Raw genomic sequence first — 27,346 nt, 5'->3', positions numbered from 1 at the left:
TGCTGTGGTAATGCTGATTGCACCATTTAACACACCAGTTGTTCAAATATGGGGGCTGGTGGGGGGGAGGGGGCAGGCACACTCAAGGACTCTCAGGATAAACACCCTTTCCTGTAAGATTATACTGAAGGTCGGATGACCAGATATAATCTATTGTCCAAACAAGTACAGTTATGAGCCTAAAGGGGGCACTATTACTAAGTAATGCAGCCAATCCTTTCTTTACTCCTGCACTGCCCCCGGAACAAAAATGATGAAAATCTCAGCCACTGTTACTTAGCACTTAATGTCTGGCCCTTAGGTGGGCTTTCCATTAACTACCTACCACTCCCCTCAGGAACTCAAGAGAGGCAGAAGCGAGCACCTAAAGATGACGGCAAATGCCTATCACCTCCGTCCTGGAGGAGGGAGGTAGTAGTTATATGGGAAATTGGGACGTCAAGAAGTCCAGGGTTTTGCCCAAAGGTTTCCCTCAGAACACACACACTACCAACCGTGACAACTCTATGGCCTCTGGGCAATATCCTCCCTCCCCTATTTATCTCAACTCTATCCATCCTCCAGAGGCCTGAAGGTTTTCAGAGCTGTATCACTCATTCTCACTGCTCCAGGTTTTGCAAGCTTAATGGACTTGTCCCTTCTCTGTGTCTTGCTAATTGAAGACGCCACAGCCCCTCTATCCTGCCATTGCCCCACGCTCTAACTCCCACAGTGGACTCTGGGCTACTCCACCTGCTGCATGTGCCCCAGAAGTTCCTTTAGCCAAAGTCTTTAATTTTAGAAAGTGTATTTGTTAGAATTGAAATCACACAGGGGCATGGCCCCAGCTGAACTCATTTTATGAAAAGACCTATCGGCATTTTTGTACAAGTTATTCTATTCTGGGTCAGCTATTTGTAAATTTAAATAACTTCATTGAAAAGAAGTGAAGTCAGGGCACCTGGGTGGCTCAGTCGGTTAAGCGTCTGCCTTCAGCTCAGGTCATGATCCCAGGGTCCTGGGATCGAGCCCCACATCGGGCTCCTTGCTCAGCGGGGAGCCTGCTTCTCCCTCTCCCTCTGCCTACTGCTCTGCCTACTTGTGCTCTGTCAAATAATAAAAAATCTTTAAAAAAAAAAAGAAGTGAAGTATACCTACAATGGCCAAAGTAAGAATGATATCTGAAGTGGAAGTAAGTTGAATTTATCCAGTTAACCGAAACTTGATTTTTGTGGCAAATTCACCAGATTAGGACCCAAAAAAAAAAAAAAAAGTCACTGACACATAGATTCTCATAAAATTTAGAGAACTGTTTTGATAGAAGCAAATAAGTAACACACCAAAAGAATTTTCCAAAGATTTATTGAAGCAGAAACAAGTTGGTCAGATATTTGTTGGAAAAAAAGCAGTTTTAATGGTATTCAAAAATACTTTTTAAAAAGTATTCTAGCACAAGTTTTCTTCATAAACTAGATTATGTTGTAAACTTTTTCCTAAATCTTTTAAGAGTGTTGGTTCTTAAGAACTAGAGATTATTCCTATTCCAAATCTATCTTGCGCTCCTGAAAAACTGCAGAAAGGCACTTGAAAGCTGTTTCTTTAAGATACGGATTTTTTTTATTCTTGCTGGTAGTATTGCTGCACTGACTCTGTGCCCTCTTTACTCAAGGTCATCGTGATGCTGAGAAGTTTCATTGATAACCTGTTAACAAAAAAATTCGAATCAAATAGAATACCTGTTGAAGATGAAATTACCCCGATAAGCATGACAAAGGAAAACCCTCCTAAGTAGGTATCATTGATGGTGAAAATAGGCAGGTTACGTTAGCTGTGCACGGCCAAGGTCACAGCTAGGAGGGACAGATACGTGTGTAAGACGCTCTTCACCTACACGCAAAAGAAGTATCCTATGGAATGTTAGCACTTAAAAAAAGAAAACTTAAAACTGTGTATGAAGGATGCTGTGATAATCCTATGCAGCAAAGTTTAAAAGCCATGAAGACGGACTAAACTGCACAGTCAAGTGCATTTTAAGTGTATGTGCAAGGGGAGATTCCATGAAGATCGCAACAGATTTCGGCCATTTCTTTCCTGGCGTAGAGAAGTAACGAGAAACGAACTGATTATCCGGCATATCCTTGCGCTATGTCAAAGGGCCTAAGAGTATTCAGGTGGCAGTCAGTAGGGAAGCCCGTATGTCCAGGATCAAAACATTCCTGATATCAAGGGAGTCTACTGAAGTAGCTCATGGAATGAGTCTAGGAAGTAACTTAAAGAAGCTGTGCGCCGATCTTAAATTAAGGAGCGTAGAAAAACAATCACTTATTTTGGACAGCAGGAAGACTGCTAGGTCACCTTCATATTCAGGAGCCAAATAGTTGGCTGTGTGTCGTGCCGGGAAAAAAGGCCTATTCTCTTTTGAGGGGTCACGAGTGAAACCAAAACCTCCGCAATTAGCCAGGTGTTATCTGAGATGGAGACTTATTGATTCACAAGGCTATCGATGTCTGCCTGAGATTATGCATTTTGGCTGAAATATACCAACCTGTCCATCTCTAGTCTCAACCGTCTTAATCAGAAGTGTCCTTTTTGAGTGAGTGTCAACCAGAGGGAGGGAATCCAGATTGGTTTCTGAATAAAGAAAAATCGCCCAAAATTAGTAAAAGTGAAATTCTAAAAAGACAAGTAACTATTTTGCCCAAAGAATTATGATCGTTGTTCACAACTGTCAAAAGCGCTCCTCCCCAAATAATTCTCAAGACTTTACTAGGGCCTGGTAACGCGGTAGCATCAGGATGGACTATTTCAGTGCATACTCCAAAGGAAGAAGTCCAAGGGAGTTGAAATTTAACTAGCAGCACAGATTATAAGACAGTACTTGGGTCTAAAAATTATGGATGTTTTATAGGAGTTTATCTTGTATGGCATTTTCAAAAAATCATTTAGCAAATTAGTGCTTTATCATAAATGGACTGGTTACAAGCTGCTGAAATTTTTCATAAGGGGAGATCAAATGCTTACCCCTCAGGTTCAGGGAAGAAAAGTTTGGAAGAGGCAGAGCAATCCTATATAGAGATAAAGAAAAACAGTAAAATTTTTGGAAAACGACTCAAACAATAAGGAACGAATTTCTTCAACTTCTTGTTTTCATCAAATAGGAGAATGTATTTTCATAGTTCATTAAGTGAGGGATTTGCCTCTGAAGTATTTACCTAGGACGGTCTCATTAGTACATTTAAAATCTTTTCCTTTGAGTGTTTTCTCTGAGCATTGCAGAGTGGGAAAAGCGTTGGCGCTCCCAGAGTTGTGAGTTCAAATCCCAGCTTTGCCACTGATTAACGCTGATTAGGGCAAGTTAGTTACTAAATCTCCCAAACCTAAGGTTCCATATCTATACGAAGTGGTCAGCAGCTACGCTGAAGAAATGTTCTAAAGATGAAGAGGTAACGCACGTAGGTAAAGTGAGGGGCATAATTCCTAACAAAGGGTAGCTATTAACACACGTGCCACACCTGCTCTCCTCGCCTTCCAGCAGCTTCCTGTAGGTGGCAATCTCAATGTCGAGAGCCATCTTGACATTCAGCAGGTCCTGGTATTCCCGAAGGTGACGGGCCATCTCTTCCTTCATGTTCTGAATCTCATCCTGCAGGCGGCCAATAGTGTCTTGGTAGTTAGCAGCTTCGACGGCGAAGTTCTCTTCCATTTCACGCATCTGGCGTTCCAGAGACTCGTTCTGCAGGAGGTAAGAGAGGCTTCCGATGTTACTTCCCAGGAAACCCCCAGCTATTCCCAGACCCACGATCTGTTCCCCTAGTGGCAAAAATGGGGAGCAGCACTCCAACTTCAGGTGAAGGATACAAGCATCAAGTATTAGAAGCAAGAGTACAGGTGTAAGCTAAAACCTTCACATCTCGAAGTGCTCTTTGAATCTGTCCTGACAGCTCATTTTCTTTGGATTAAAACATAAATTTGTCTTCGTTTGAAGTTTTGTTCAGATAGCACCATTAGCTTGGTCAATGTGCATGACGCAAGCGGGTTATGGTCCGTTTTTTAGTGGGATGGGATACTCACCGTCCCTTTGAGGGCGTCCACTTCGCAGGTGAGGGACTGCACCTGTCTCCGGTACTCATTCGACTCCTGCTTCGCCTGGCGCAGAGCATCATTGTTCCGGTTAGCAGCCTCAGAGAGGTCGGCAAACTGTTGGAAAGAAATGACAAAATGTGGACCACCCACGTGACTTGGTCCCCTAAGATTCCCCAAGATCCCCTAAGATTCTCCCTTGCCTGGAGAAAGGGGAAAGCTTCAAGATGGTAGGCAAACAAATAAATAAATAGCACATGATCCAAATCAAATTTTGTATCTTAAGTGCAAAGCTCCACGTCCTCCAGACTATGTCTACATTTCTGTTCTGAACAGCGAAGGAAGAGTGGCAGAATGCTGACAATGTTTTCAAGTAGAAATTCGATACGTTACCCTCATTCAAGAAGGGTGGGGGTCACAGGTGTGGTGTTGGGATTGCCTCTGAAGTAGGGTTCAGAAGGGAGTGGAAAGAAGGGATGAGTGATAGGGAGGCTGTAGCAATAAATACAACTGGGACAAGAAGTTCAAGTTTAAGAAGTTCAAGCCAACTTTCTGACTGGACCTAAAGGGTGTGCAGGGATCACAGGCAGGTACGAGTGTTTCCAGAACCAAACGCTTTTCTCTTGTTCTAGCCACACTGATTGCTTTCATACCTTGGACTTGTACCATTCCTCAGCCTCCTGAAGGTTCTTGGCAGCCACGCTTTCATACTGCTGGCGTACGTCACGCAGGGCAGCTGTGAGGTCAGGCTTGGAAACATCCATATCGATTTGGACATGCTGGTCCTGAATCTGGGCCTGCAGCTCCTGGATTTCCTGCAGAAAGAACAGACAGAAGGTCAGCCATGCCCAGGATGGGGGCAACTCCACCCACATTCATTCACGAAATGTGGCTCCACTTGCCTCATCATGTAGTTTCTTCAAAAAGGCAATCTCTTCTTGCAAGGATTCCACTTTACGCTCAAGGTCAAGACGTGCCAAAGAAGCATTGTCAACATCCTGGTTTCAAAAGAGAAAAGACAGGGCAGATGCGAGGGTGCTGAAGTCGACGGCTTACCTCCTTTCTTCATTTTAAATGAACCATATGAGCTTAGTCTCTTTACTATGAAAAGGTTGTTGAGAACTTTTATGACCTTTGAGTAAGCCTATAAATCACCCAGTACGATAATATACTATACTTTCTTCTCTTCATTAGTAAATTTGAATTGTGACCCACTGTATTGTATTCAGATGGCTAATAAGCAATTTAAAAATAAGTAAATGTTAAACTGCGCTCTGAATCTCCATTACACTAGTGAAGTTTTTCATTATTTTTAAAATTTCAATTCCAGTATAACTAACATACTATATTATCCTAACATATTAGTTTCGGGTATACGATATAGTGATTCAACAACCCTGTACCTGTATGATACTCAGTGCGCATCACAGTGCTTGTGCTCCTAATCCCCATCTCCAATTTCACCCATCCCCCACCCACCTCCCCTCTGGTGGCCCTCAGCCTGTTCTCTGTAGCTAAGAATCTGTTTTTTGATTTGTCTTTTTCTTTGTGCATCTGTTTTGTTTCCTAAATCCCACATGAGTAAAATCATATGGTATTTGTCTTTCCCTGACTTGATTTTATTATTTTTTTAAACCTAGAAGAATCAATGTCACCACATTTTTAAGATATCTTTTTTTTTAGAATGTCATGAAATAACATGATGTAATAGGGTTGACCAGATTTCATTCTGTGTACACTCGAGTACACGTAAAACAGAAATTTGTGCTTCAAAAGTTTCAGTGTATATCTGAGCTCTTTTATTCTCTACTGAAATCTTTTTTTTTTTTAAAGTGGGCTCCACGACGATGGGACTTGAACTCACGACGGAGATCAAAACCTGAGCTGAGATCAAGAGTCGGAGGCTTAACTGACTAAGCCAAATGTATCCTTAGAATGCAAAGCAAGTATGTAGTCATCTAGTAAGGCTAGATGTTGCAAGGCTAGATTTATACTCCAGTTCAATTTGTGCACTGGCAAAGATGCAGTTCAGGTACATAAGGAAAAGAAATGTAATTCTGCACTGTATTTTCTTTGCTTCCAAATCTGGTAGAATTTTCTCTTAAAACTCCCATTGCATCCTGCAAACGTGTGTCCATCCTTTTCACTTAGCACTTTGTAAATTCAGTTACTTAGCTTGTTTCAGAATGACTAGTCAAAATGCATGTAATGAAACTATATGCAGAATCCTTGCTGCTCAGGCTCTCCTGTGTTTCCATCACTTGCAAATTGCTATGTCCCAAAGATTTTATTTCCCCTCAAGGAAATGTTATAAGAATTTTTATACCTCTTATCTTGTCAGCAATTATAAGTGGAATACACTTTATAGCACTGAAGTCTTAAAATGTTGAGAGACCTCTCTCACCTTCATGGAAATGTGAATGAGGAATGAGTGATAATTAAAAAAAAAAAATTCTGGCTTGGGAAAAACTCACTTTTGCTTGTTAAGCCCTAAAAAAAGATGCGGAAGATAATTACGTGACATTGTGACATTTCTACTTCCTTGAAGAAAATATGAGGGATTTTACTGAATCCCTAAAGAGGAGATCATTCATATTAATCTTATTTTATATTAACTCACTACACTGCAGAAAACATTACAGATATGATGATCACAAATGCTCAGTTACTAAAATGGGCCACACACTGCAGTGCTTAACTTAATTTGGTAAATGTATTTCTGCTTCAAAATGTTATTCTAGACTATTCATCTGAGAGCTTAGATAGCCATCCCAGTAAGTGTTCAGGAGAATAAAACTATGCTAGCGGCTCTTCCTGCTTTTGAATTCCAATTTCAAACTAAAAATCCTTGAAGTCTATCTAGCTTTGGAGCAAAAAGTCCTTTACTTAAAAAATCCATTCTTGGGCCCTAGGTTCGTTCTTCATTTAAGGAGAAAGTGCTAGAGAATAAAGAAACCAAATAAAGAAAGGCCTTTCAAAATGTGAGGTATGATTGTAGCTTTAAGAACTTTTCCCATCACATACTTCACAAGTCTGGACCAGATACTAGATAACGGATGTTAGCAAATACGTGTGTCCAATTAGAACTGCGCTTACATCATTACATATTCAATAAGAATGTAGCCTGTTGCAAAGCTTCTCTGGGAACACAAAGACTCCTATTATTTCTGTCCAGAGCCACCACACTTGCCAGAATGTCTGTATCTACATTCCATCGTGAAGCCCGTAGAAACCATTAATACTTTCAGCCCAGGGGACAGATGGCTCCTTTTCACCCTTATTAGATCACAAAATAGTTGTGCCTAGTGATACTTCCATATAACTTTAATGCCACAATGAAACTTGCAGGGAAGAAAAGAAACTTGCTGGCGTAAGTCCAGTTAAACTAAGTTTCTTATCCTCCAACACGTTTACATTTCAAATTACAGGGTATAACTGTGCTTTTCATGGCTTTGTAAAAGTTAGCCAACTTGACTTTAGTAAGCCTTAATCTACATCAAACTGTGACTGTTCAGAATCAGAATGTCAATGTGTTGCAAAAACAAAACGGAAAAAAAAAATATTTCTTTGGAAAAAAATCTCGAAACAAAGTAAAAAGTTAAAGACTTTCTTTCTGTCCTAAGGAACAGCTTCACTCATTCAAGGGTTTTCATTGGGAGAAGCTCTAATCTGTGCTCTTTCTGCCACTAGGGGGCTTTGCGCACAGACGTGAAGTTTTGCACTATCTAGACGCGGGCTAAGTAACTTTGAGAATTGCTCCGGGTCGATCCGGTGGGGTCCGGTGGCTGCGAGCGGGAACGGAATCTACAAACCTGTCTGAAAGACTGCAGGGTGCTCTCGGCTTCCTCTCTCTGAAGCATCTCCTCTTGCAACCTGAAACAGTCGCACATTAACCAAAAGGGAACTGGGAAACCGCCAGGGGCGGGGCGGCCACACCCAACCACCACGTCGCTGCGCCTCGCGACAGAAGCTGCTGCGCCACCTCCGCGGGCAGCCAAGCACTGCGGCTTTTAGAACTGCTGCCCTCCGCACGTCTTAGCGGGTCCTCGGCGGCAGCGTGCAAAAGCAATCACGGTCGCCACCGGAACCTGGAAGGCGACCGCCGCCGCCCCGCCCCACCCCCGAGGAACCTCCGCAATCCCTTTGTCTCGCTTCCGCCACTTCCCTCCTCTCTTCCCTCCTCCCGCCCCATGCTGGCAGCCCGCCGGAAGCCGCCGGGAAACTTTCTAAAAGTTTGGGGAAATGGCGCTCATCGCTTATAAGGGCCTTCGGCTGCAGACAGAGCGGTAGTTTTAAGAAATCTGTAACCTGAAGCGGGGTGTTTTTGGGCAACCAGTGGGGGTGGAGGGGAAATGCTAACTGCAAGGTCTGGGTTCAGGGCGGGGCTGCGCCGCCGCACCCACAACCCCGCTCACCCGCTGTCCCCCAGGCAGCCACCACCCCAGCCACATCCCCAAGGGCGTGGCAGCTTCTCGCGGGGGCCCTGTTCCCCTCTCCCTCCCCTCCCGCAGCCCCGCATGGGCGCCGCCTTACTTCTCCCGGAGCCGCATTATGTCCTCGGCCAGGTTGTCGCGCTCCACCTCGACGCGGGCCTTGTCGTTGGTGAGCTGGTCCACCTGCCGGCGCAGCTCCCGCATCTCCTCCTCGTAGAGGTCCCCCAGGCGTGACTTGCCCTGGCCCTTGAGCTGCTCGAGCTCGGCCAGCAGGATCTTGTTCTGCTGCTCCAGGAAGCGCACCTTGTCGATGTAGTTGGCGAAGCGGTCATTCAGCTCCTGCAGCTCCACTTTCTCGTTGGTGCGGGTGTTCTTGAACTCGGTGTTGATGGCGTCGGCCAGCGAGAAGTCCACCGAGTCCTGCAGCAGGCGCACGCCGGGCACACTGCTTCGCAGGCGCACGGCGGAGGAGCGCGTGGCGTACGCGCCTCCCGGGGACGAGCCATAGAGGCTGCGGCTGGTGCTGGGGCGCAACGCGCTGCCCAGGCTGTAGGTGCGGGTGGACGTGGTCACGTAGCCCCGTGTGGAGCTCGGCCGGCTCCCGGTGCCGGGGCCGCCGAACATCCTGCGGTAGGAGGACGAGGACACGGACCTGGCGGACATGACTGCAGAGGGTGGCGGTGGGCCGGGCGACTGCGGCGGCACGGACCGGCTCGGGGAGGACAGGCGAGCGAGAGCGCGGTGGGTGTGGGCGGTGGGAGTGCTGCTGCGTCTCTGGCGCGGGGGATACCGGAGCGAGAGTGGCAGAGGACCGGACCCCTCGGAGGGCGCAGTTTTTATAAGCCGTTAGGAAAGAGGGTCCCCTCCCACTGCCATCCCAGCCGCAGACCGCGCCAGCCAATGGGGACCGACAAGAAGGGGGGGGTGGGGGGGCGGGGGCGCCCTCGAGCCTTCCCCCCGGTTCCTCTGCAGCCCGGGACTGGGCACCGTCCCGTTACTTTTTGGTTGGGCTGGGACTTTCGGGGGCTTTCCTGATGATGGTCTGAGCTCTGCTCCCCACTGGGTGCTAAAAAAGGCGGGGTCGCGCGGTGGTGGGGGACCCTGCCCAGGCCTGGACCAGAGGGGTCGCGGACACCGCGCCGAAGAGTCCTGGGAGGAGGCGGGCGGGTGGGAGGGGCGCTCGGCTGCAGGGCTGTGGTCGGTTAGGGGCGTGTGGGTGGGGAGCCCCGCGGGCAAGAAGCAGGAAGAGGGGGGAGTCAGGGATCCAGAGGATCGGAAGAAAGAAACAAAGAGTGCCTGAGATTGGAGCGCGAGGTGGGGGCGTGCACGGTCGGCGGCGCAGGGCTGGGGCCCCGCGCAGCCTGGCGCACCGCCCACTCTGGCCCACGAATCTTTTCAACCTCTTGTCTTGGGGGGTTCCTGTTCAGGGACCTGACGGGCTCGGTGGCTTTGGACGGCGCGAGCTTCGAGGCGGCGGCCGGGGAAAGCCCGGGGGAGAGGGGTGGGGTCACTGAGTCACAGGCAGTGAGTCACTGAGCCCTGCTGTCCTCCGGGGTTGAGGGCTCCTAGCGGTTCGGAAACCGTTAGACGAGACTGACTCCAGTCTCCCCGGGCCGCGCGCGCACTGTTTTAAGTTTTACCTAAGTTCGAGTCGGGCCTCAGCTTTCTTCTGTGCGGTTCGCCTGCGGAGATGCTAGAGCACCCCTGCATTCTTAAGGACTCTCCAAAGCCTGGTTTTGCTCCGAATGTGAGGACTTCCCATTGGCAAGAAACCCCGGAGAGCTGCCGAACTCGGGTCTCCAGCATCATGCACGCACTCGGGGAAGGGTTTTCTTGCAAAGTTCCCTCCCATCCTTCCCTCTGGGCTCCTCTCAGTGCCCCCCCCCCCGCCCCCGTGGAACCACACCCGACTTTTAACACGATCTGAAAGTTCTGGGTGAAAGAGGAAACCCAGCGTCCGTAGTTTCAAAATCAAATCGAGTGATCACTGGTTTTTCTGCTATAGTGGAAGTCATTAAAGGTATAATCTGTGCCAATTATAGAATTAATTAGGCGTTGCTTTAAAACCCCGATTTGATTAATGAAAGGCAATTATATAACGCAAATGACAGAATGTTTGGGGGGAAATAGATTTATGTGTTCATTTTGGTTCAGCGAGGCCCATTGCAGGATTCTGGTGACTTGTCTGGGAAATGTCACAGGTCCTTTTGGCCTCATTTCCAGAAGAATTCGTGCAATTGGTCTTCCAGTGAAGGAGATAAAGCTATCCGCAGAACAAACAGAGAGAAAACTTCTGGTCTTGAGCATTAGGGAGTGTTCACACTCCACCACCAAAACCCATCTAGGGTAAATCACTCAACTCAAGGGCTATTGTTGCAACATTAGTAAGTGCTACCCCCAAAAGGGAGATGAAGGGAGGAAGGCAAGCCAGCCTTATTGTGATTAAAGAGCAATTTAAAAATCCTGGGTTGTTTTTTGTTTGTTTGTTTGTTTTGAGTATTTAGAAGACCTATTGAGTACTGGATGGATTAACTCCAAAACCACCGTATCGAGTGAATAGTTAAGAGAAAAAGGTAAAATCCTTCCGTCTTTTTTTTTTTTTTTTTTTGGAGTTGGGGGAGCTGTGGGGGTGGTACTGGACGTTACCTGGCATTTAAGAAAAGTAGTGTAGAACCAAATGAAGGGTTTATCCTAGCTTCTCGGTGCAAGCCTCGTCTAGGCAATATTTTGTTTACCTCGCTTCAGGTACTGCCAAAGTCGAGCTGCAGGACCTTTGCTGCATAGCTCCCCTACCGTGCGTTTCCTTTCTTCTCTCCTGTGCTGGGGGGCCGTGGGGTGCTCCCAGGGAGCATTCCTGGGGCTTGATGCCCTGGCAGACTAGTTTGTGCTCCACGTTGCCATCTTGTTCCATGAGAGCTCTTTATTCAAGCCACTGCCCGGCAAATGCCACCATTGTGAGTGTGCCTGGAATTTTTAGGATGAGACAAAAAAAAAAGTCATCTCCCCACGGGGAGGGAGGAAGAGAGGATGGACCCTACTCCCACCCAAAGTGCTGATCCTAGGGCAATGAAGTGGTGCTGTCAGGGGATGCTTGCTGACTAACTCACCGCGGAAAGTGAGGGCAAGGCTCTGGTGTGGTGTGGCAGGGTGCCCTGTTGGTGACCACAGCAAATTCCTCAGGGCTATGGTGACTTCCTCTGGGATGGACTCTGGCCTTCCTCATCATCTCAGGGGTATCCCTCCTCCTTTCTAACTTGTCCGCAGTCTGTATTGTCAGGCAGGGCTGTGGTATGTTCACTTGCTGTCTTAGCTCAGGTGCTATAACAAAATACCGTGCACCGCGTGGGTTAACCAACAGACATTCATTTCCCAAAGTTCTGGAGGCAGGAAGTCCAAGATCAAGGTGCCGGCAGATTCAATGTCAGATAAGGACCTGCTTTCTGGCGTGCAGACAGCCACCTTCTCGCTGTGTCCTCAGATGGCGGAGACAGCTAACTGTAGTCTCTTTTCTTATAAGTACAGGAATCCCCTAATGGGGGCTCTACCGTCAACACCTCATCTAAACCTAATGACCACCCAAAGGCTCCATCTCCATATATGGAAGCATTGGAGATTAGGGTTCCAAGATGTGAATTTGGAGCTGGGGGGTGGGGTGGGACACAAAGTTTCCATCCATAGCACTGGCCATACAATGCAAACACACACACACACAGTATCCAGGGTGTCCTTCCTCTTAGAAACGGCCATAGCTAGCGTAGCTACAGCGTAGAAAACTGGAGGTTACAAAAACACTCTTACTCATTCATGTAGAATGCGTGAGACTTCGTACAGAATTAACTTCATTCAGACATACATGTGCCTAGCCCAGTGCCTCAGCCAATGGGTGGCGGTCATCAGCGTGGGAAATCATTATGCCTGAACTAACATCTTTGAGTGTGATCATTAATCCTGCTTTATCTGTGCCCCACGTTCTTAGTTACCTTTGACACTCAGCAGTATGGAGACCTAGCTTTCTCGGTTTTCCCATTTATTTTTTTGAGTGCCGTGAAAACCTAGCTCGGAGGTATTTTTATTTTATTTATTTAATTTTTTTAAGATTTTATTTATTCATCTGAGAGAGAGCAGCACGAGAGGGGGGAGGGTCAGAGGGAGAAGCAGACTCCCCGCCTAGCAGAGAGCCCCATGCGGGCCTCGATCCTGGGACTCCGGGATCATGACCTGAGCGGAAGGCAGTTAGTTGCTTAACCAACTGAGCCACCCAGGCGCCCCTCAGAGGTATTTTTAAATGCTGGACCGGGAAGCCCTTTCAAACACGGCATGGTGTAGGGTGTGACTCGTAAGGACACGGCGGTCCGACTCGTAGGCCAGGCGTAAACATGACCAAATCTAAAGTCCTAACAGGGATTTGGGAATTTGCAAGCTGTGGTGATGTCAGTTGAATGGGGTGATTTGAACTGACGGAGCAGCCAGCCATGTACAGAGGAGCTTAACGGCCGGTGGGGGCTTTAGGAAAGCTGGCTGGCAGGAGGCCACACCAAGAGGACAGCTTCTAGCAGGACGGCCTGGATGGAATGGGAGAAATGAGAAGGTGGATAAAAGTGAGACGTGAGAAGCATGACAACACTCGAAGGTGTCATAAAGAGAATAATCATCACTCATATCACCAGTGCTTTAGTTTTTGTGCCTATTGGATGACAGGAAGTTTGCATGCATTTTACCTAATGCTCTCATAGCATCTTGCAGGGGCATTTGATTGTCCCATTTCACAGCGAAGGGGTCTGAGACACCGGCTTACAATTTACTCATCATGGTCTGATGACTAGGAGAGGAGGGAGGAAGGGGGCACGATTTTCAGTTGAGGCTTTTCTGACTCCAAATGCACTTTTCTTTTCTCTTTGCCTTCCTCGATGATGAAATTTTGCTCACTGTCAACCAATACCATTCGCAAATATTACTTAGGGCCTACTGTGTTTCAGGAACTGAAGAGACTGTTCATTATCAGATTATGTTATGAAGGAGCAGACTCTGAATGGAGTTTGGCAGATGCTTAGACTATCATGTTTTATGTTATTCAGAGGATGTAACAGTGATTCATAGTAGATATGGAGGGGATTTGTTTTTGTTTTTTTTTTTAAGATTTTATTTATTTGGGAGAGAGATAGAGAGAGAGATGGCCTGGATGGAGAGAGAGAGCACACTAGCGGGGGGGAGGGGCAGAAGGAAAGAGAGAAGCAGTTTCCCCACTGAGCAGGGAGCCGGATGCAGGGCTCGATCCCAGGACTCCAGGATCATGACCTGAGTCAAAGGCAGATGCTTAACCAGCTAAACCACCCAGGTGCCCGGGGGTTTGGTTTTCACTTGCTCCCTAAATTGTTACTTGGAGAGTTAAACCTTTCACCTAGATTTCTTTCCATCTCTTCAGAGGCATCATCTCCAAAATTGGATGTAGTTCATCTCACACCCTAAAACCCACCAACCCCAGTGGATTCCCCTCCCAACTTCCCTGTCTGTTCAGGGCAACCAGCACACTACCAAGATGACAAACCTTCATCACCATGGCCACTCCTTCCTCTTCAGTCACTCAGATCCAGGGGCCATCCTGGATCATTGTCTCCTGTGTCCACTCCTCAGAGCCACAACCTCTTTTTCTTAATGACCACATTCTTAAGATGTCCCAAAGATCCAAAGTGAATCCCTCATTGCTTCATTAGGATGTAAGCTCCATAAAAATAGAAAGAATGTTAAGGTCCATGAGGGCAGGGATTTTTTTTTTTTTTCTTTTTTGTTCACTATCCTATCCTCATGTGCCTACAGAAGCCTGGCACATTTCTTGAATGTATGGATTGATGCATGAGTAATTCATAGAAGAAGGAAGGAAGGAGAGAAGGGAGGGAGGAGGCGAATACTTCTAGCGCTATTATGTGCAAGCCTTGTGCTAGTCCCTTTAGGGGTGACTGCATTTAATCTCTTCAGGACATTTTGATCCACAAGTTGCATTCACTGACTCAAAATATGTTTATTGAATATTTACCATGTGCCAGGCACTCTGCTAGACTCTGTGGGGGAGCTGGGGAGTGAACAAGGCATGTGCTCTTGGAATGTAGACTTGAGTTGTGTGTGCGCATATGTGATTCAGCGGGACAATACTCTGGTAAAGGAACAAACAAAGGAATCATAATTTGTAATAAAGATGGTAAAGGAAACAGAAGTTTTGCTGCAAAAGAGGTTGAGGCTCATGACACTCAAACATGGCCTTTGAAAGCCAGGCCAAGCATGCCCCACCATCCCTCCCGCTGCTCCTCACCAGACCACGATTTCAGGGGGACCCTAAGTTTCTCTCTGTTCGATGAAGAATCTGTATTTTACCACACTCAGGTCTTTTCTCATATTCTGTTCAGCAGATAGGTATCCTCATTTTCTGCACCGGCCTGCAATGCTTGTTAGTTCAGGTAAGTAAGAAAGTGTTCATGTCTCCCGGGAGCTCCCAGCCTTGGAAAAGGATCAGGAACCACAGAAAGTGCTGTACTACAGGGTGGAATGTGGTGAGTGCTCCGACGGAGATATGAATGAAATACTAGAGCGTTTAGATGGAAAATGATCCATAGCCACTTGGGGGAGACCAGAAAATATATTTAGAAAAGATGGTATTCGAGGCTTGGGGACACTTTTTGTAGCTTATCGTGGTAGAGAAAGAAGGTTCGAAACTGATGGAAGAGTCTGAGCAAAAATCACATAGATGGCAGGGTTCTGGGGGGCATTTGGGGTTAGCAGGAATCCCAGTATGGCTGGATTGTGGAGCAGCGGTAGGGGAGAAAGGGAAGCAGATGCTAATATGGGACCATGCGTTGGAGGGCGAAATGCCAGGGAGAGGAGTTTATAATTAATGTGGTGGGCAGTGGGAATTCACTGTCATTTGTGACTGGGAGAAAGACATGTTTGTGGCTGTGCCTTAGGAAGACTGTTCTGGCATGTTGTGGGGGATGAATTGAGGAGACCGATTTGAGGGCTGTTTGCAGTAGATCAGGCGAATGGAGGGGTGGGGGATCCAGTGATAGCACAGAGGGATGATTGTTACGGCCATGAAGTTAGAAGACAAGCAAGTCAAAGGGCTCAGAGCTTTCTGGATAGGAACTGAGAGAATGGAGGTGGTGTACACAAAAGAAAAATTTTTAGGTGGGAAATTAATTTGGGGTGAAAGAGATTCATTCAAATCCTCTTACCTGGAAGTATCTTCCCTTCTGTAGTCTATATACAGTGAAACCTCATAAGGTGGGTGAGGTATAAGCTGGATCATGCGGTTCTGCCTTTTATGGCACTTCCAGAATGTTCACATGAGTTAATATCAACAGCCTTGTGATGGTCTGGTTTCCATAGTTGGTATAAAACTGGGGACTTCTGCAGTATCTTCTAGAACAGTTTCTAAAGTTCAGAGAAAATGCTTAAAGATGAATTCCTGGAAATCTCTTTGAATCTTTTTGGGGGAAATAAAAGCAGATCATAGTTCCCCGTAGAACTATTTATTATTTATAATTTCATCGAAGTCTAATGTACAGCCTATGACAGAGGAAAGAGAAGGTGATCAGTATGTAGGAGGGAAAAGGAGATGTTCATCGACATATGGAGGGAAAAACCTAGTGCAAAAAATTTCAAGTTGATGTCAGACAGATGTGAAGCTAGATTTTCAGTATTGGTTTACTGGATGCAAAACACAAAACGAAACCAGCCCAGTTATAAAAACCAGACCTTATTTGAAAGTGACCTAAATGATACTGTCAGAGTTTAGTTATTGGCCAAGTGAGATTACCACATGAAAACAAGCAGGTATTTACTCGTGGCCTCTAATGTTTTTACCATGTTTCAGGATAGAGAAGGTCATGCCACTGCAAGAAAATTTGCCCAAGGGCATTGACATCCTGGAAATTGACTCTGCCCATCTTGAGGAGGTCCCCTAGTTCCTGAGTGGTGGAAGTTTTTTTCAGGAGATATTTTGGTAATGGGCCTACTGATAATAACTGTTTAATAGCACAGTTTTCTTTTAAAGAACTGAAGAAATTTTTTTAAAAATTCTGATTTTTCTTTATGGTAACCTGTAAAGTTGGAATGGAAATATATTGATTATATATATATAGCCATAATGTCTTTCCTGTATATTTGGGACAAATAAAAGAACTCTATCCCACTTACCTCCAAACTGATTAAAGAATTAATCAGTCTTTCAAAAAAAAATGTGGAGATGTTTTAGCTCTGGCTAAACATGTTCATTTAGCGAGTGAAAATGATTTTCTTCAAAACCTTGGATATTACATTTAGTTTTGGATATGTTTGATAAACTCAGTGTTTAAAATATACCCCATCAAACTTTGGTCTTCTGTATGCTGACAAAGATCATTATGATCTGTAGAGGTTAGAAATGAAAATCAAAAGACAAAGTATCAGAAAAATAATAAGCATATAAGTCAAAGTGACCCTAAATACAAATGGAAGGAAATATAAGATGGCATAATGATAAAACTATGCAAGGCAAAAGATTAAGAAAATTCATTACAATTATGAAAAATAACTAGGAAAGACCATTTTGAGGTAACTGTAGCAGAATAAAGGGATTGGCAGCACTCTCCATAGTTTTCCTGCAGTGATTTCTAAAATACCGAGTGAGGTTTTGTATTTCTCATTAGCTAAGTCCTAGAAATATGCCCTCTAATGTGACTCATATGGCTATATGGAGTAACTACAAAAATATTATGGAACTTGAGCTTAATATAGATGAAATATGTTTTCTCCGTATCATAAATTGTGAAAAATTGCTCTGATACAGTGCTGTAATGCATTCATCTGGCATCTCCAGAACTTTAGGAGTTTAGACATGTGTGACTTGCATGTCAGGATCAGGGTTTTCATTTTGCTGACTCTGGGTTGGTTTTCACAGTCCGTGATTTGTGAGCTCTAAACAAGGATAATGGTAACCAGGCATACCATGATATCATGACTAAAACCGGACTCTGGCCCAGATGGGAAAGCTAATGGTAAGCATAATGAGACCTTGCATGTATTGAGTGCCTACTGTATGCCAAGTATGAACCTATTTGCCACGAATTAACTTATTTAATCCTCACAACAGCCCTATTATACATATGAAGAAACTGAGACACAGAGAAGTTAAGTAACTTACTCAAGCTCACACAGTCAGGATGTGGCAGACCTGGGATTTGAATCCAGGACTTCTGGCTCCACACTCGAAACTTCACTGTACAGTAATACCTCACATGTTGTGGTATTTTTGTACCACTGTTGGTGACATCCCCAAGTCTCTTTGGCATTCTTATCATGGTATCTGTCTATCTCTTTGGACTTTTTTTTTTTTTTCTCACTGTTCTGATGCAGCAATAGGACCTTTTTTTGATTCAGAGAATATGGTGCTCTTAATGAATCATCAAGATGTCCATGACAATTTCAGGGGTTTTCTGTAGAGATCTCATTTCTTTCCTTTTTTCTTTCTTTCTTTCTTTCTTTCTTTCTTTCTTTCTTTCTTTCTTTCTTTCTTTCTTTCTTTCTTCCTTCCTTCCTTCCTTTCTTCCTTTCTTCCTTTCTTTCTTTCTTCTTTCATCTCATTTCTGAATTCTGACTCAACCCACCAGAATGATTTGATAGTGATGGTGTATGACTTAACACCAATTACATGAATGAAAATCCTCAACCGCATTCGCTGGTGGAAAAGAAATAAACATTTTTGGAACACATAGCCTCTGTAAATAAGAACATCTTCTACTCGTTCTATATTAGTTTGAATTTTAGAGAGATTCATTAATGTTTAGGGTACTAACAGTGCATGGGCCAAAACTAATGGGAGAGTTTTGTGATATGAGAGATACAGTGAATCACATGACAGCCAGGATTCTCAAGGCCAAACTAAACAATGTTACTGAGAATACATACAAGTTTACTACCCAGTTAAAAAATTTCTTGTGCACTAATCATCTCATTGCTTTTGTGTATCAGATTTTTCCAAGTAATGCTCATCAGCACCAGCTCTGTTTTAAAACAGAGCCTCCTTAAAGCACTTCACACGTATACAAGGGCAAGACAACAAATATCACAGTCCCATTATAGATCTGAGGGGGAAAAGAAGGCACGAAAGTGTTAAAAAGCCTGATGAAATCCTAAATTAGTAGTGGCCCAGTTCCTTAGTAGATTGGATTATTCGGAAGAGAACCAGTGACCCTCTTTAGTCAATGTATTTTGAGTTGTAGTGTGCGCCAGGCTCCCGGTGGTGTCCTAAGAACGCAGAAATGAATAAGCACCTTCCTTGCACTCAGAGGGCACCTAATCTACTTCTCTCTTCTCTGCTAAATCTTTTTGTCTCTAAATCTTGCATGATCCTGCTGCCACATTGAGATCTAGTTCAGTAGTTTCATAATGCCCCCTTCTCTCCCTGGCTAAAGTCACAGTGCCTTGGTGACTTTTACTCTGAAATCCATGGAAATGTGAAGTTTACTGTTTTGCTCTCCCTGATAAAATATAGCATAATAACTAGTTGCTGGGTTACTGCATAAAACACAGGCCCCAAAATGTAGCCAGGAAGAACAGTTAGCAATTAAGTAAAGGAAATGACCAGTGGGTTTGAAACTCAACACACGGCCCATGTACTTCTTAGCATAGAAAGGCATCTGGGTTACTTAGGCAACTTTTATCACTAAGGAAGTAGTTTTGGTGACTCATGCTCATCCAGAATGACTTCTTTCAAAATCTGTGTATTTGGTGACTTTACCATTAGGCTTCTGTTTTCCTTTTTCTTTGGACTGGGACAGAAAAAAGCTACATTTGGATGGCACGGGTTTATTACTTAGTAGCATATTAGTCACTGGCTGGCCCATGTTTTGAAATTTAATGGACTCGTGGTGATCAGAGTAAAAGGTCAGTAGTTCTTGCCCTGCATTGCTATATTAAATGTAGAACTAAGATTATTTTTTAAGCAGAAATGTTATGTCTTATATTAACAACGTTTCTTGTCAGTTACTTTTTGTTATTTGATATAACGATACTGCTATTGAAAATACTGGTCACATTAAAGGACTTTATACCATAACCTAAAATGCCTTAGTTTTCCCCCAAGGAGATGAAAAATGGAATTAAAATTGTCCATGGAGAGCTGTCTGGAGGTGATAATTACAAAAATAAAGGAACCAGAAGGGAACTCCTCTGCGGCTTCTCTCTTCAGATTATCTGTCTACCTGCTTGATGTTCTAATAGTATTTACTGACAACTGATATTTTTCTGTGTTAAAAAATAGTAGAGAAGTTGTAGAAGAAGTGAGCTAATTCAAAGAGTGATAGGCCGATAATGTGTTTGGAGAATTATGGAAGAACTTACTATTGACAAAGAAAACTGGGAGCCAAGCCCAAGTGATTGGGCTCTTGGGGTTGGTTACAGAGGCTCTGGGTTCACCTGGTAACCTTCTCGATACCAGTGTTTAGTGCGGCCAGCATAGGGCTCACCTGGATCGTCTTCATATCTTTTGTTCTAACTCCAGAAATCATGCCGTAAGTCTCAAAAATGTAGCTGTTTTCATTTTGCTTTTAATTTAGCCCTTTTCTGTTTTTAATTTTGTGGCTGGAAAAGCTTGAAAAAGGCAATGAGTCATGACAACCATTTCTTTTTCTTCCAGATAGAAGCCTTCAGTGTGAGGCCAGGGCACGGAGCACCATTCGTGTGATTCATGAGCCTTAGCAGCCGAGCCCTTTTCTGTGGGCCCCCTTTAAGGGAACATGGGAGAAGGGGCTAGTCCAGTGGTTCTCAAAGTGTGGTACCCTGACCAGCAACATCAGCATAACCTGGTGTTTGTTGGCGACACTAACCTCAGACTGACTGAGTCAGAACCCACCAATCTGGTTTTTAATAAGACTTCCAGATGATTCCAAGGAGTGCTGAAGTCTGAGAACCACAAATTATTAGTATTTGTGGCCGTGAAGGGTATGAAAAATATAGTGGTTGGAGAGTGGGGACGTTTATGAGTCTGTTGATGAGGAAATGAAGAATAGATAGAAAAGAATGTTTTAACTTTAGAATTCAAAAAATAAAAAGTCTGGAACTTAATGAGGAGGATTGATTGCTTGCAAGAACCCAGAGAAGGGCAATCCGGATGAGTGGGGTACTGTGAACTATATTGGCATGGTTCTGAAATTCTCGAATAATCTCTTGTGAGAAAAGGCATGTCTTTCCGTATGAGGACATACATTCAACTCAGGTTTGTAAAATCCTTTAAGACTCTCATGTTCCATTGGCTTCACCAACTCATTTGCATCTTGAGGCCCCTGTTTCTGCATCTGAAAACCATCTGCATTGTTACTTGCCACAAATGGTCTCATCAGAATGAAGTCAGAGATTCAGGATATGTAAGAGGATTTGTGAAGTGATTTGATTACTGAAAAATGTGAAGCGTAAGGAGGAAGAATAATTAATATCAATATTGACAGTAAAGAGGGGCTTAGAAGGTGATACAAAAATGGGTGGCTATTTCAACTTCCCTTGGATGCATACCGCCTTTAGTCCTGGCTCTTTTGTGTATTAGTTTTTGATGTTAAGTAAATCACAGTTTTTCAAAGCTTTTCACCTTAGTTTCCTCAACAAAAATATAGCATCAATGATACCTACTCAGAGGATTGTTGTGAGAAAAAAAATTAGATTAAAATATAAAAATGCAGCTTGTAAAGGTCAAACATTACACATTTTAGATATTGTTGTTAGGATTGTTGTTATTTTATGTCTGGGTTGAGGAAGCTTTGTGATTGTTGACATAATGACATCCAGGAGTTTGGAATAAATGTGTACATCAGCAGATTTTATGATTACAAAAAATAGCTATGTTTGCTTTTCTACTAATTCTCCTCCAGTGGAATGTTTTCATTTTCTCGTGAAATGAGGGAGATCCACATATGTTTTATTAAAGAAAGCAAGCCTGATATTTTTTATCCTTTGAACCAAGAGACTACATTTCACTCACTCTTTCAGGGAAAGATGACAGATTGGGGAGTCAGGCTACCTGGGTAAATTCCCAAGTTCTGCATAAGCCTCAGTTTCCTTGTATATAAAAAGGAGGTGTTAATAATACAGAGCTGTGTGAAGATGAAGTGAGAAATGTATATAAAAAATACATAGTAGAGGGGCACAGGGTAAGCACCCAGTAATGTGGGTTGTTATTAAACTACAGCATGAAGCGGGGCAATGTGTCTGAAAAGTCAAGGGCAGGAGAAAATAAGAAGACAAGGGGACAGCTTATGAAATGGCTGTCTTTGCAAATGAAAATTTGCAATGAAAATTCAAGCAGGTCCCATGACTTTCCTGGTGACTCTTACTAAATTAAACAATTCTGTTTATAATAGAGAAAATTAATCATAGTGATTTATAATCTGCATGTATACCTAATAATCAAAATTTCAATCTTGCTTTAAAGTTACACGTCTTCCCTCTCCAGGCTTGAGAGTGCTGGATGCAAGGGAATGGCAGTGCTAGATTTCTCTTTACTAAGTGCTTCTCCTCCTCCTTTCCCATCTTGCTAACTAAGGTCTCTTGCTGCTTCAGGGTTAGATCTCATTGAGAAGAGGTGAGGGAGATAAAGTTCTTTCTTGACAAGTACTGTTGGTGATTTAGAGTTTACATGTCTCCATTTGGCGTGTGTCTAAAACTGGCCCTTTTTCTAGCAGGTGCTTCTTTGGGGACTTCTCATCATTGGGATGGCTCTCTCAAAGCGTCCTTAACATGCAGAGGTGCATTCATATTTAGTCTTCCACAGTCCCTAGAAGTCACTCAGAAGTACACTCTTTGCTTCTTTTTTTATATATACTTTTTTTTATTTATTTGAGAGAGACAGAGACACAGCGAGAGAGGGAACACAAGCAGGGGGAGAGGGAGAGGGAGAAGCAGGCTTCCCACGGAGCAGGGAGCCCAATGCGGGGCTTGATCCCAGGATCCTGGGATCATGACCTGAGCCGAAGGCAGACGCTTAATGACTGAGCCACCCAGGAGCCCCATACCCTTTGCTTCTTTTTTGCTGTGGTAATTTCTTTCCAGGGGCTCATCCTCCCTACAGGATCTAAAAACAGCGAGCTCTCCCTTGTATGGTTCAGATCTGGTCAAAGGGACTTTACTTTCTAGAACTCAGAGGCTAGAGGATGGGTACAGTTGTAAACTCCCAGGGTGGTCCTTTGAAGCTCTTTGTGTTGGGCCTGTGGTGAATAGCAAACAGCTCCATAGACCTTCTGGGGAAAAGGTCAATCCACACAGCATGCTGACAACTTTCTCCAAAAACTTTCGTCTTCTGGGTGCATGGGTGGCTCAGTTGGTTAAGCGTCCAACTCTTGGTTTCTGCTCAGGTCATGATGTTAGGGTCATGAGATCAAGCCCTCCATTGGGCTCCCCCCCTCAGTGGGGAGTCTGCTTCCTCTCTCCCTTATCCCCCACCCCATGCTCGTGCATGTATGTTCTGTTTCTTTCCCACCCTAAAATAAAATAAATCTTAAAAAAAAAAAAACAACTTTCCTCTTCAATAATCTCTAACTCATTTATACCTTCAACATGGATAGATAGATGGTTGTAAAAGTTATGTCACTCTTTCTGGTGCCCTTCCTTTGAAAACTTTGCATTATAGTGTTGTATTTCACTTCAGAATGTGGTTTCTAGTGTGTGCTGCATGAGTTGAAACTTGTACTTTAACTCCTATAAAAGGAAAGAGGAAAGGATCATTTTGGGGATGCCCTAAGTTGGGGATGCCCTGACTTCTCAGACCATCACCCTCAAGTTGTTGTTGCTGCCAAGGAGAAAATGGTTTGTTCATGCATGAGAGTCAATGGTTTGACCCTCATGAGTGCCCAAATCATAAAGTAAAGCTTTCAGTGTGAGCGAGTGTTTTTTCAGATGTTCATATTTAATTATTTCCTCATAGGCAGCTTTTGTTTTTTAAAGTGACTGACTTACATTATTCGTGACTTACATTATCAATCTTGGGGCTGACTTATGTTATTGTTTTGGGAGCTAAAATGTGTTTAAAAATGGTGTTCAGATGAAGTTGGAGAACTGTTAACTTTTACCAGTTGTAATCCGATCCTAAACTCCCACTTGTATTTAAATAAACTTGTCTTGAGACAAATTAAATATGTTATGTATTGTGTTTAAATTTTTTAAATTATTATTATTGTTATCATATTTGCATTTCAGGCATAACATTTTCTAATGTGAAAGCTCACATGTGGCTGCATGTGTACAAGAAGATGCAGCTCTGAACTCAGGCCCAAAATGTCTGCGACTGCCTTGTGGTAGTTCTGGAGGTAGATATCTAAGTACACGACGAATATGGACTTGGACTTGAAATGTCATGTAAGCCTCCTTTTTTGGTGTTTTTGTAGATACTAGGTACTATTGTGAAAATTACATGGACCTCTGAAAAATTGCTGGGAATTTGAAAATTGGGTATGTTAGGTATATTTGTCTAATAACTCTTAATATCAATTTGGTTACTTTTTTCAAGTATGCTTGATTGGCATGGTGGAGTTAGGATAGTGAAACCTTGAGATACTGACTAAATGCCCATCTATGCATCCATCCATCCAAGGGGGGGCTTCTAAAATATTAGAATTTTGTACTACAATTGCCCATGGTTAAAAATAAATCATCGTCATAATAAAACATTGGCGCTAATCTGAATTTTTTTTTTTTTTTTTTAAAAAAGCAAAGTCTGTATTTTGGTTCCTAATTGTGAAAAATGAGAGGACTATTTTATTTTTTACTCTTGAAATACTTTCTATTTGATGACTTTTTAAATAAGTTTATGGGAACAATATTGGTAAGGCCAGGTGCCTTATACCTTAGTGTTCTTTTCTTTCCTCCTCCTCTCATTTTGTCTTCCCTGTTCTCCTTGTCTCTTTCTTTCTTTTTCTTTCCAGATAGCTGGGGATGTGCTCAGAGGAGATGATGATACTTGGGAAGATGACCTGAACCTGTCAACTTTGACCCAGTTAAAGGAAAGAAAGAAAGAGACTTCTAAATTTTGTGCAACACTGTAATTTAAACAGGATTTAGTGTGGCAACAGGCTGCATGGTGTATCAAAGTGGATGCAAAGATGGTAAACTGGAAGGAGGTCTGGAAAGGAGGGAAATGAACAATGAGCTCTACTTTAGACAAAGCAAAGAGTGTGTGTGTGTGTGTGTGTTATCAAGGTTTAAAAAGGCTTTATTAAGTTTGAGACATCAAGGGGCACCTGGCTGGCTCCATCAGAAGAGCTTGCAACTCTTGATCTTGGGTTCAAGCCCCACCTTGGGTGTAGAGCTTATTTAAAAAAGTAACGTAAAAATAAATTGGAAGCAAAAAAAAAAAAAAATGGAAGCATCAAGATGAACTTGAACTTTAAAAAGCTCCCTTCTAAAGCTGAAAGAGTCTAGACTGCCCCTGGTATATCACTCTCTCTAAAGCTAGTTCTGTGGAATATCTAATGTTCTGTTACTCTTCCAATAAAAGAAGGTGGGAGGGTAACTGGTACCAAATCTGGGGCAAATATCCAAATGAGCTTAGAACCAGAAGGAATAGCTAAGAAATGTTTGCAAAAGAAGAGGAATTCTGGAGGTTCCTAGTAGGTGTGAAAATGTATTACAAAGTTCCAGTATTTGCCCGTGTGGTTCGCCAGCAGGAATAGCAGGCATAGCCCAAGAAGGGCTAGGCGCCGTGGGGACGATGCCACCTTAGGGTATATTGTGTGAACGAGGACGTCTTCCCTTCCACTGTGGAAGGGGAATCTAGGTATTTACGGAAAAGCTGGGTTTAAAACCTCATCTTGCATACCATATCAAAATAGATTTAAAAAATGAAATGTAAAGGAAGAGAACATACAGGTGAGTTTAGCTCATTTTTTTTCTAAGTATAGGACTTCCTAGGCTTAAAAAGGCATCGGATAAATCACAAAGGAAAACTGTGTATATTTGACTGCAGAAAATTAAATACGTTTGTGTCATGAAATATTATAAACCAAATCCAGTGGAAACTGATGAATCGGGAGGCATTTTTACAACACACATGGTTGACAGCTTTATAGCAACAAAAATAAAATTGCGGTAATGCAGTCAGAAACTCATATTATCCCAGTAGCAAAAGGACAAATATGGCAAATAACTAACAAAAGAAAAAATTACAGATGTCCCACAAACATGTGATAATTCACCCTTGATGTTAATAAAAAAAAAAGGGAAAATAAAAATACACTAATTTTTTGGCCTGTAAGATAGACAAAAGTTTCAAGTGACAGCACTTGTTCATGAGGATGCAGCAGGGGAGCATTCTCAGCAACTGCTGATGGGCTCGTAATCGCTTTGGAAATGCATCAAGAACTTAGGTGATAATTACGTCTTTCACCTAGTAATACCCACTTCTGGATTCTATCTAGCTGATGAGAACATCAGAGCATTTGAATATTTATATGCAAGAATTTCATTGCACTGTTCATGTGGCAAAAAAAACTGAATCCTCTTAAATGTTCAATACTGAGAGACTAGAAAAAGAAATTATGGTTGTTTATGTACTACAGAAACTACTAAGGCAGGAAAGATATCCAGCGAACCATTGAATATGGATGATTTTTTTTTTTTTTTTTTTTTTTTAAAGATTTCACTTATTTATTTGACAGAGAGAGACACAGCGAGAGAGGGAACACAAGTAGGGGGAGTGGGAGAGGGAGAAGCAGGCCTCCTGCGGAGCAGGGAGCCCGATGCGGGGCTCGATCCCAGGACCCTGGGATCACGACCTGAGCCGAAGGCAGACACTTAACCGACTGAGCCACCCAGGCGCCCGAATATGGATGATTTTTAAGGATGAGGGTGGAATCAAGGTTTTTTTGGAAGCTGTATCTTTTTTTTTTTTTTTTTGCTTTTGTAATTTGCTTTACCCCTCCAAATTAGCATGCATTACTTAGAAAATTCAGAAAAAGGTGAAGATGACACGTGAAAAGTGATATATCCCTTTGATAGAAATGCAGAACTGGTCATGATAAAATGTCAGATGGGAAAAAAACCAGAGTATAAAACATAAATGCAATAAGATTATGATTTTGGTAAAATATAGTTAGTGCAAAGACTAGAGAGAGATACTAAAATATTAGCTATGGTTATCTCTTTGGGTTTTTAAGATTTTCTTTTAAAATATATTTTCCTATTTTCCAGATTATGTGTGATGGGCATAAACATTTTATTAGTTGTGCAAAAAGAGAAAGAATGGTCCTCTTACAGTTGGATTGGGTTTTCAATACTCTGGGCATTTCTGATGTTACTTTTATCAGGTCTCTTTCACTTTTGGTGATAATAAAAAAATTGTTTTTCAAATAATAATGTCTCACCTCTGTAGGGAACAAGTAATATGATGGAACTGCAGTCTGAAGTTTTTGGGTTTGCAAACCGTGAACTCTGCAAGGAGACGTAAATACTACTCTGGGTTGCATTCTTTTCCCACCCTATTCTTGGAGTGAGCCCTACAGTAAAAGGAGTAAAAAAGGATAGGCCATGCAGATTCCTGACATTCTTTCCTAACCAGAATGATTTTTAACTCCTAATGTGATTTTTTCCCCTCAAAATAGATACCAGCTCTCTTCTTTCATTTATTCTTTGATACCTTCCAGACTTTTTTAAATTGGTGCTCTCTCCTGATTTCTTTTAAAAAAGTGCTTCTGTGACTTGTAAATAAATCTGTTCACCTGGAGAATATTGATTTATGTGACAGCTCATAACATGAAATTTTCCCCTTTTGACTCTTTGTAAAAAAAAAACAAAATCTGAATATTAAAAAAGAAAAACTGATGGGGCCTAAATGGGTTTATGAGCATATT

At 43.1% G+C, this 27,346-nt stretch overlaps 1 protein-coding gene and 1 long non-coding RNA gene across 5 annotated transcripts; one reads left to right on the top strand and one right to left on the bottom strand.

Moving 5' to 3' along the window:
- Positions 1–1,324: 1,324 nt before the first annotated feature.
- Positions 1,325–9,333, bottom strand: VIM (vimentin). The gene is made up of 9 exons (XM_036097060.2): positions 8,593–9,333; positions 7,872–7,932; positions 4,962–5,057; positions 4,713–4,874; positions 4,051–4,176; positions 3,492–3,712; positions 3,001–3,044; positions 2,525–2,610; positions 1,325–1,681 (listed from the first exon to the last, which is right to left on the bottom strand). The coding sequence occupies exons 1-9, from the start codon at positions 9,153–9,155 to the stop codon at positions 1,640–1,642; spliced, it is 1,401 nt and encodes a 466-aa protein (XP_035952953.1). The 5' UTR covers positions 9,156–9,333; the 3' UTR covers positions 1,325–1,639.
- A 354-nt stretch (positions 9,334–9,687) lies between these two features.
- LOC118538823 (uncharacterized) lies at positions 9,688–26,414 on the top strand. 4 transcript variants are annotated; one of them, XR_013449003.1, is made up of 4 exons: positions 9,688–11,065; positions 14,894–16,482; positions 17,419–23,858; positions 24,425–26,414. It is a non-coding gene; the product is annotated as an uncharacterized LOC118538823 (long non-coding RNA). The 4 variants fall into 4 exon arrangements; XR_013449004.1 differs by having other exon boundaries at positions 9,688–15,034; positions 16,354–16,482; XR_013449005.1 differs by having other exon boundaries at positions 9,688–16,482; positions 17,419–17,515; positions 23,700–23,858.
- The last annotated feature ends 932 nt before the right edge of the window (positions 26,415–27,346 follow it).

This window comes from Halichoerus grypus, chromosome 6, assembly GCF_964656455.1.
Source record: "Halichoerus grypus chromosome 6, mHalGry1.hap1.1, whole genome shotgun sequence".
Taxonomy (NCBI): domain Eukaryota; kingdom Metazoa; phylum Chordata; class Mammalia; order Carnivora; family Phocidae; genus Halichoerus; species Halichoerus grypus.
This window is presented reverse-complemented; position numbering and strand designations above follow the sequence as displayed.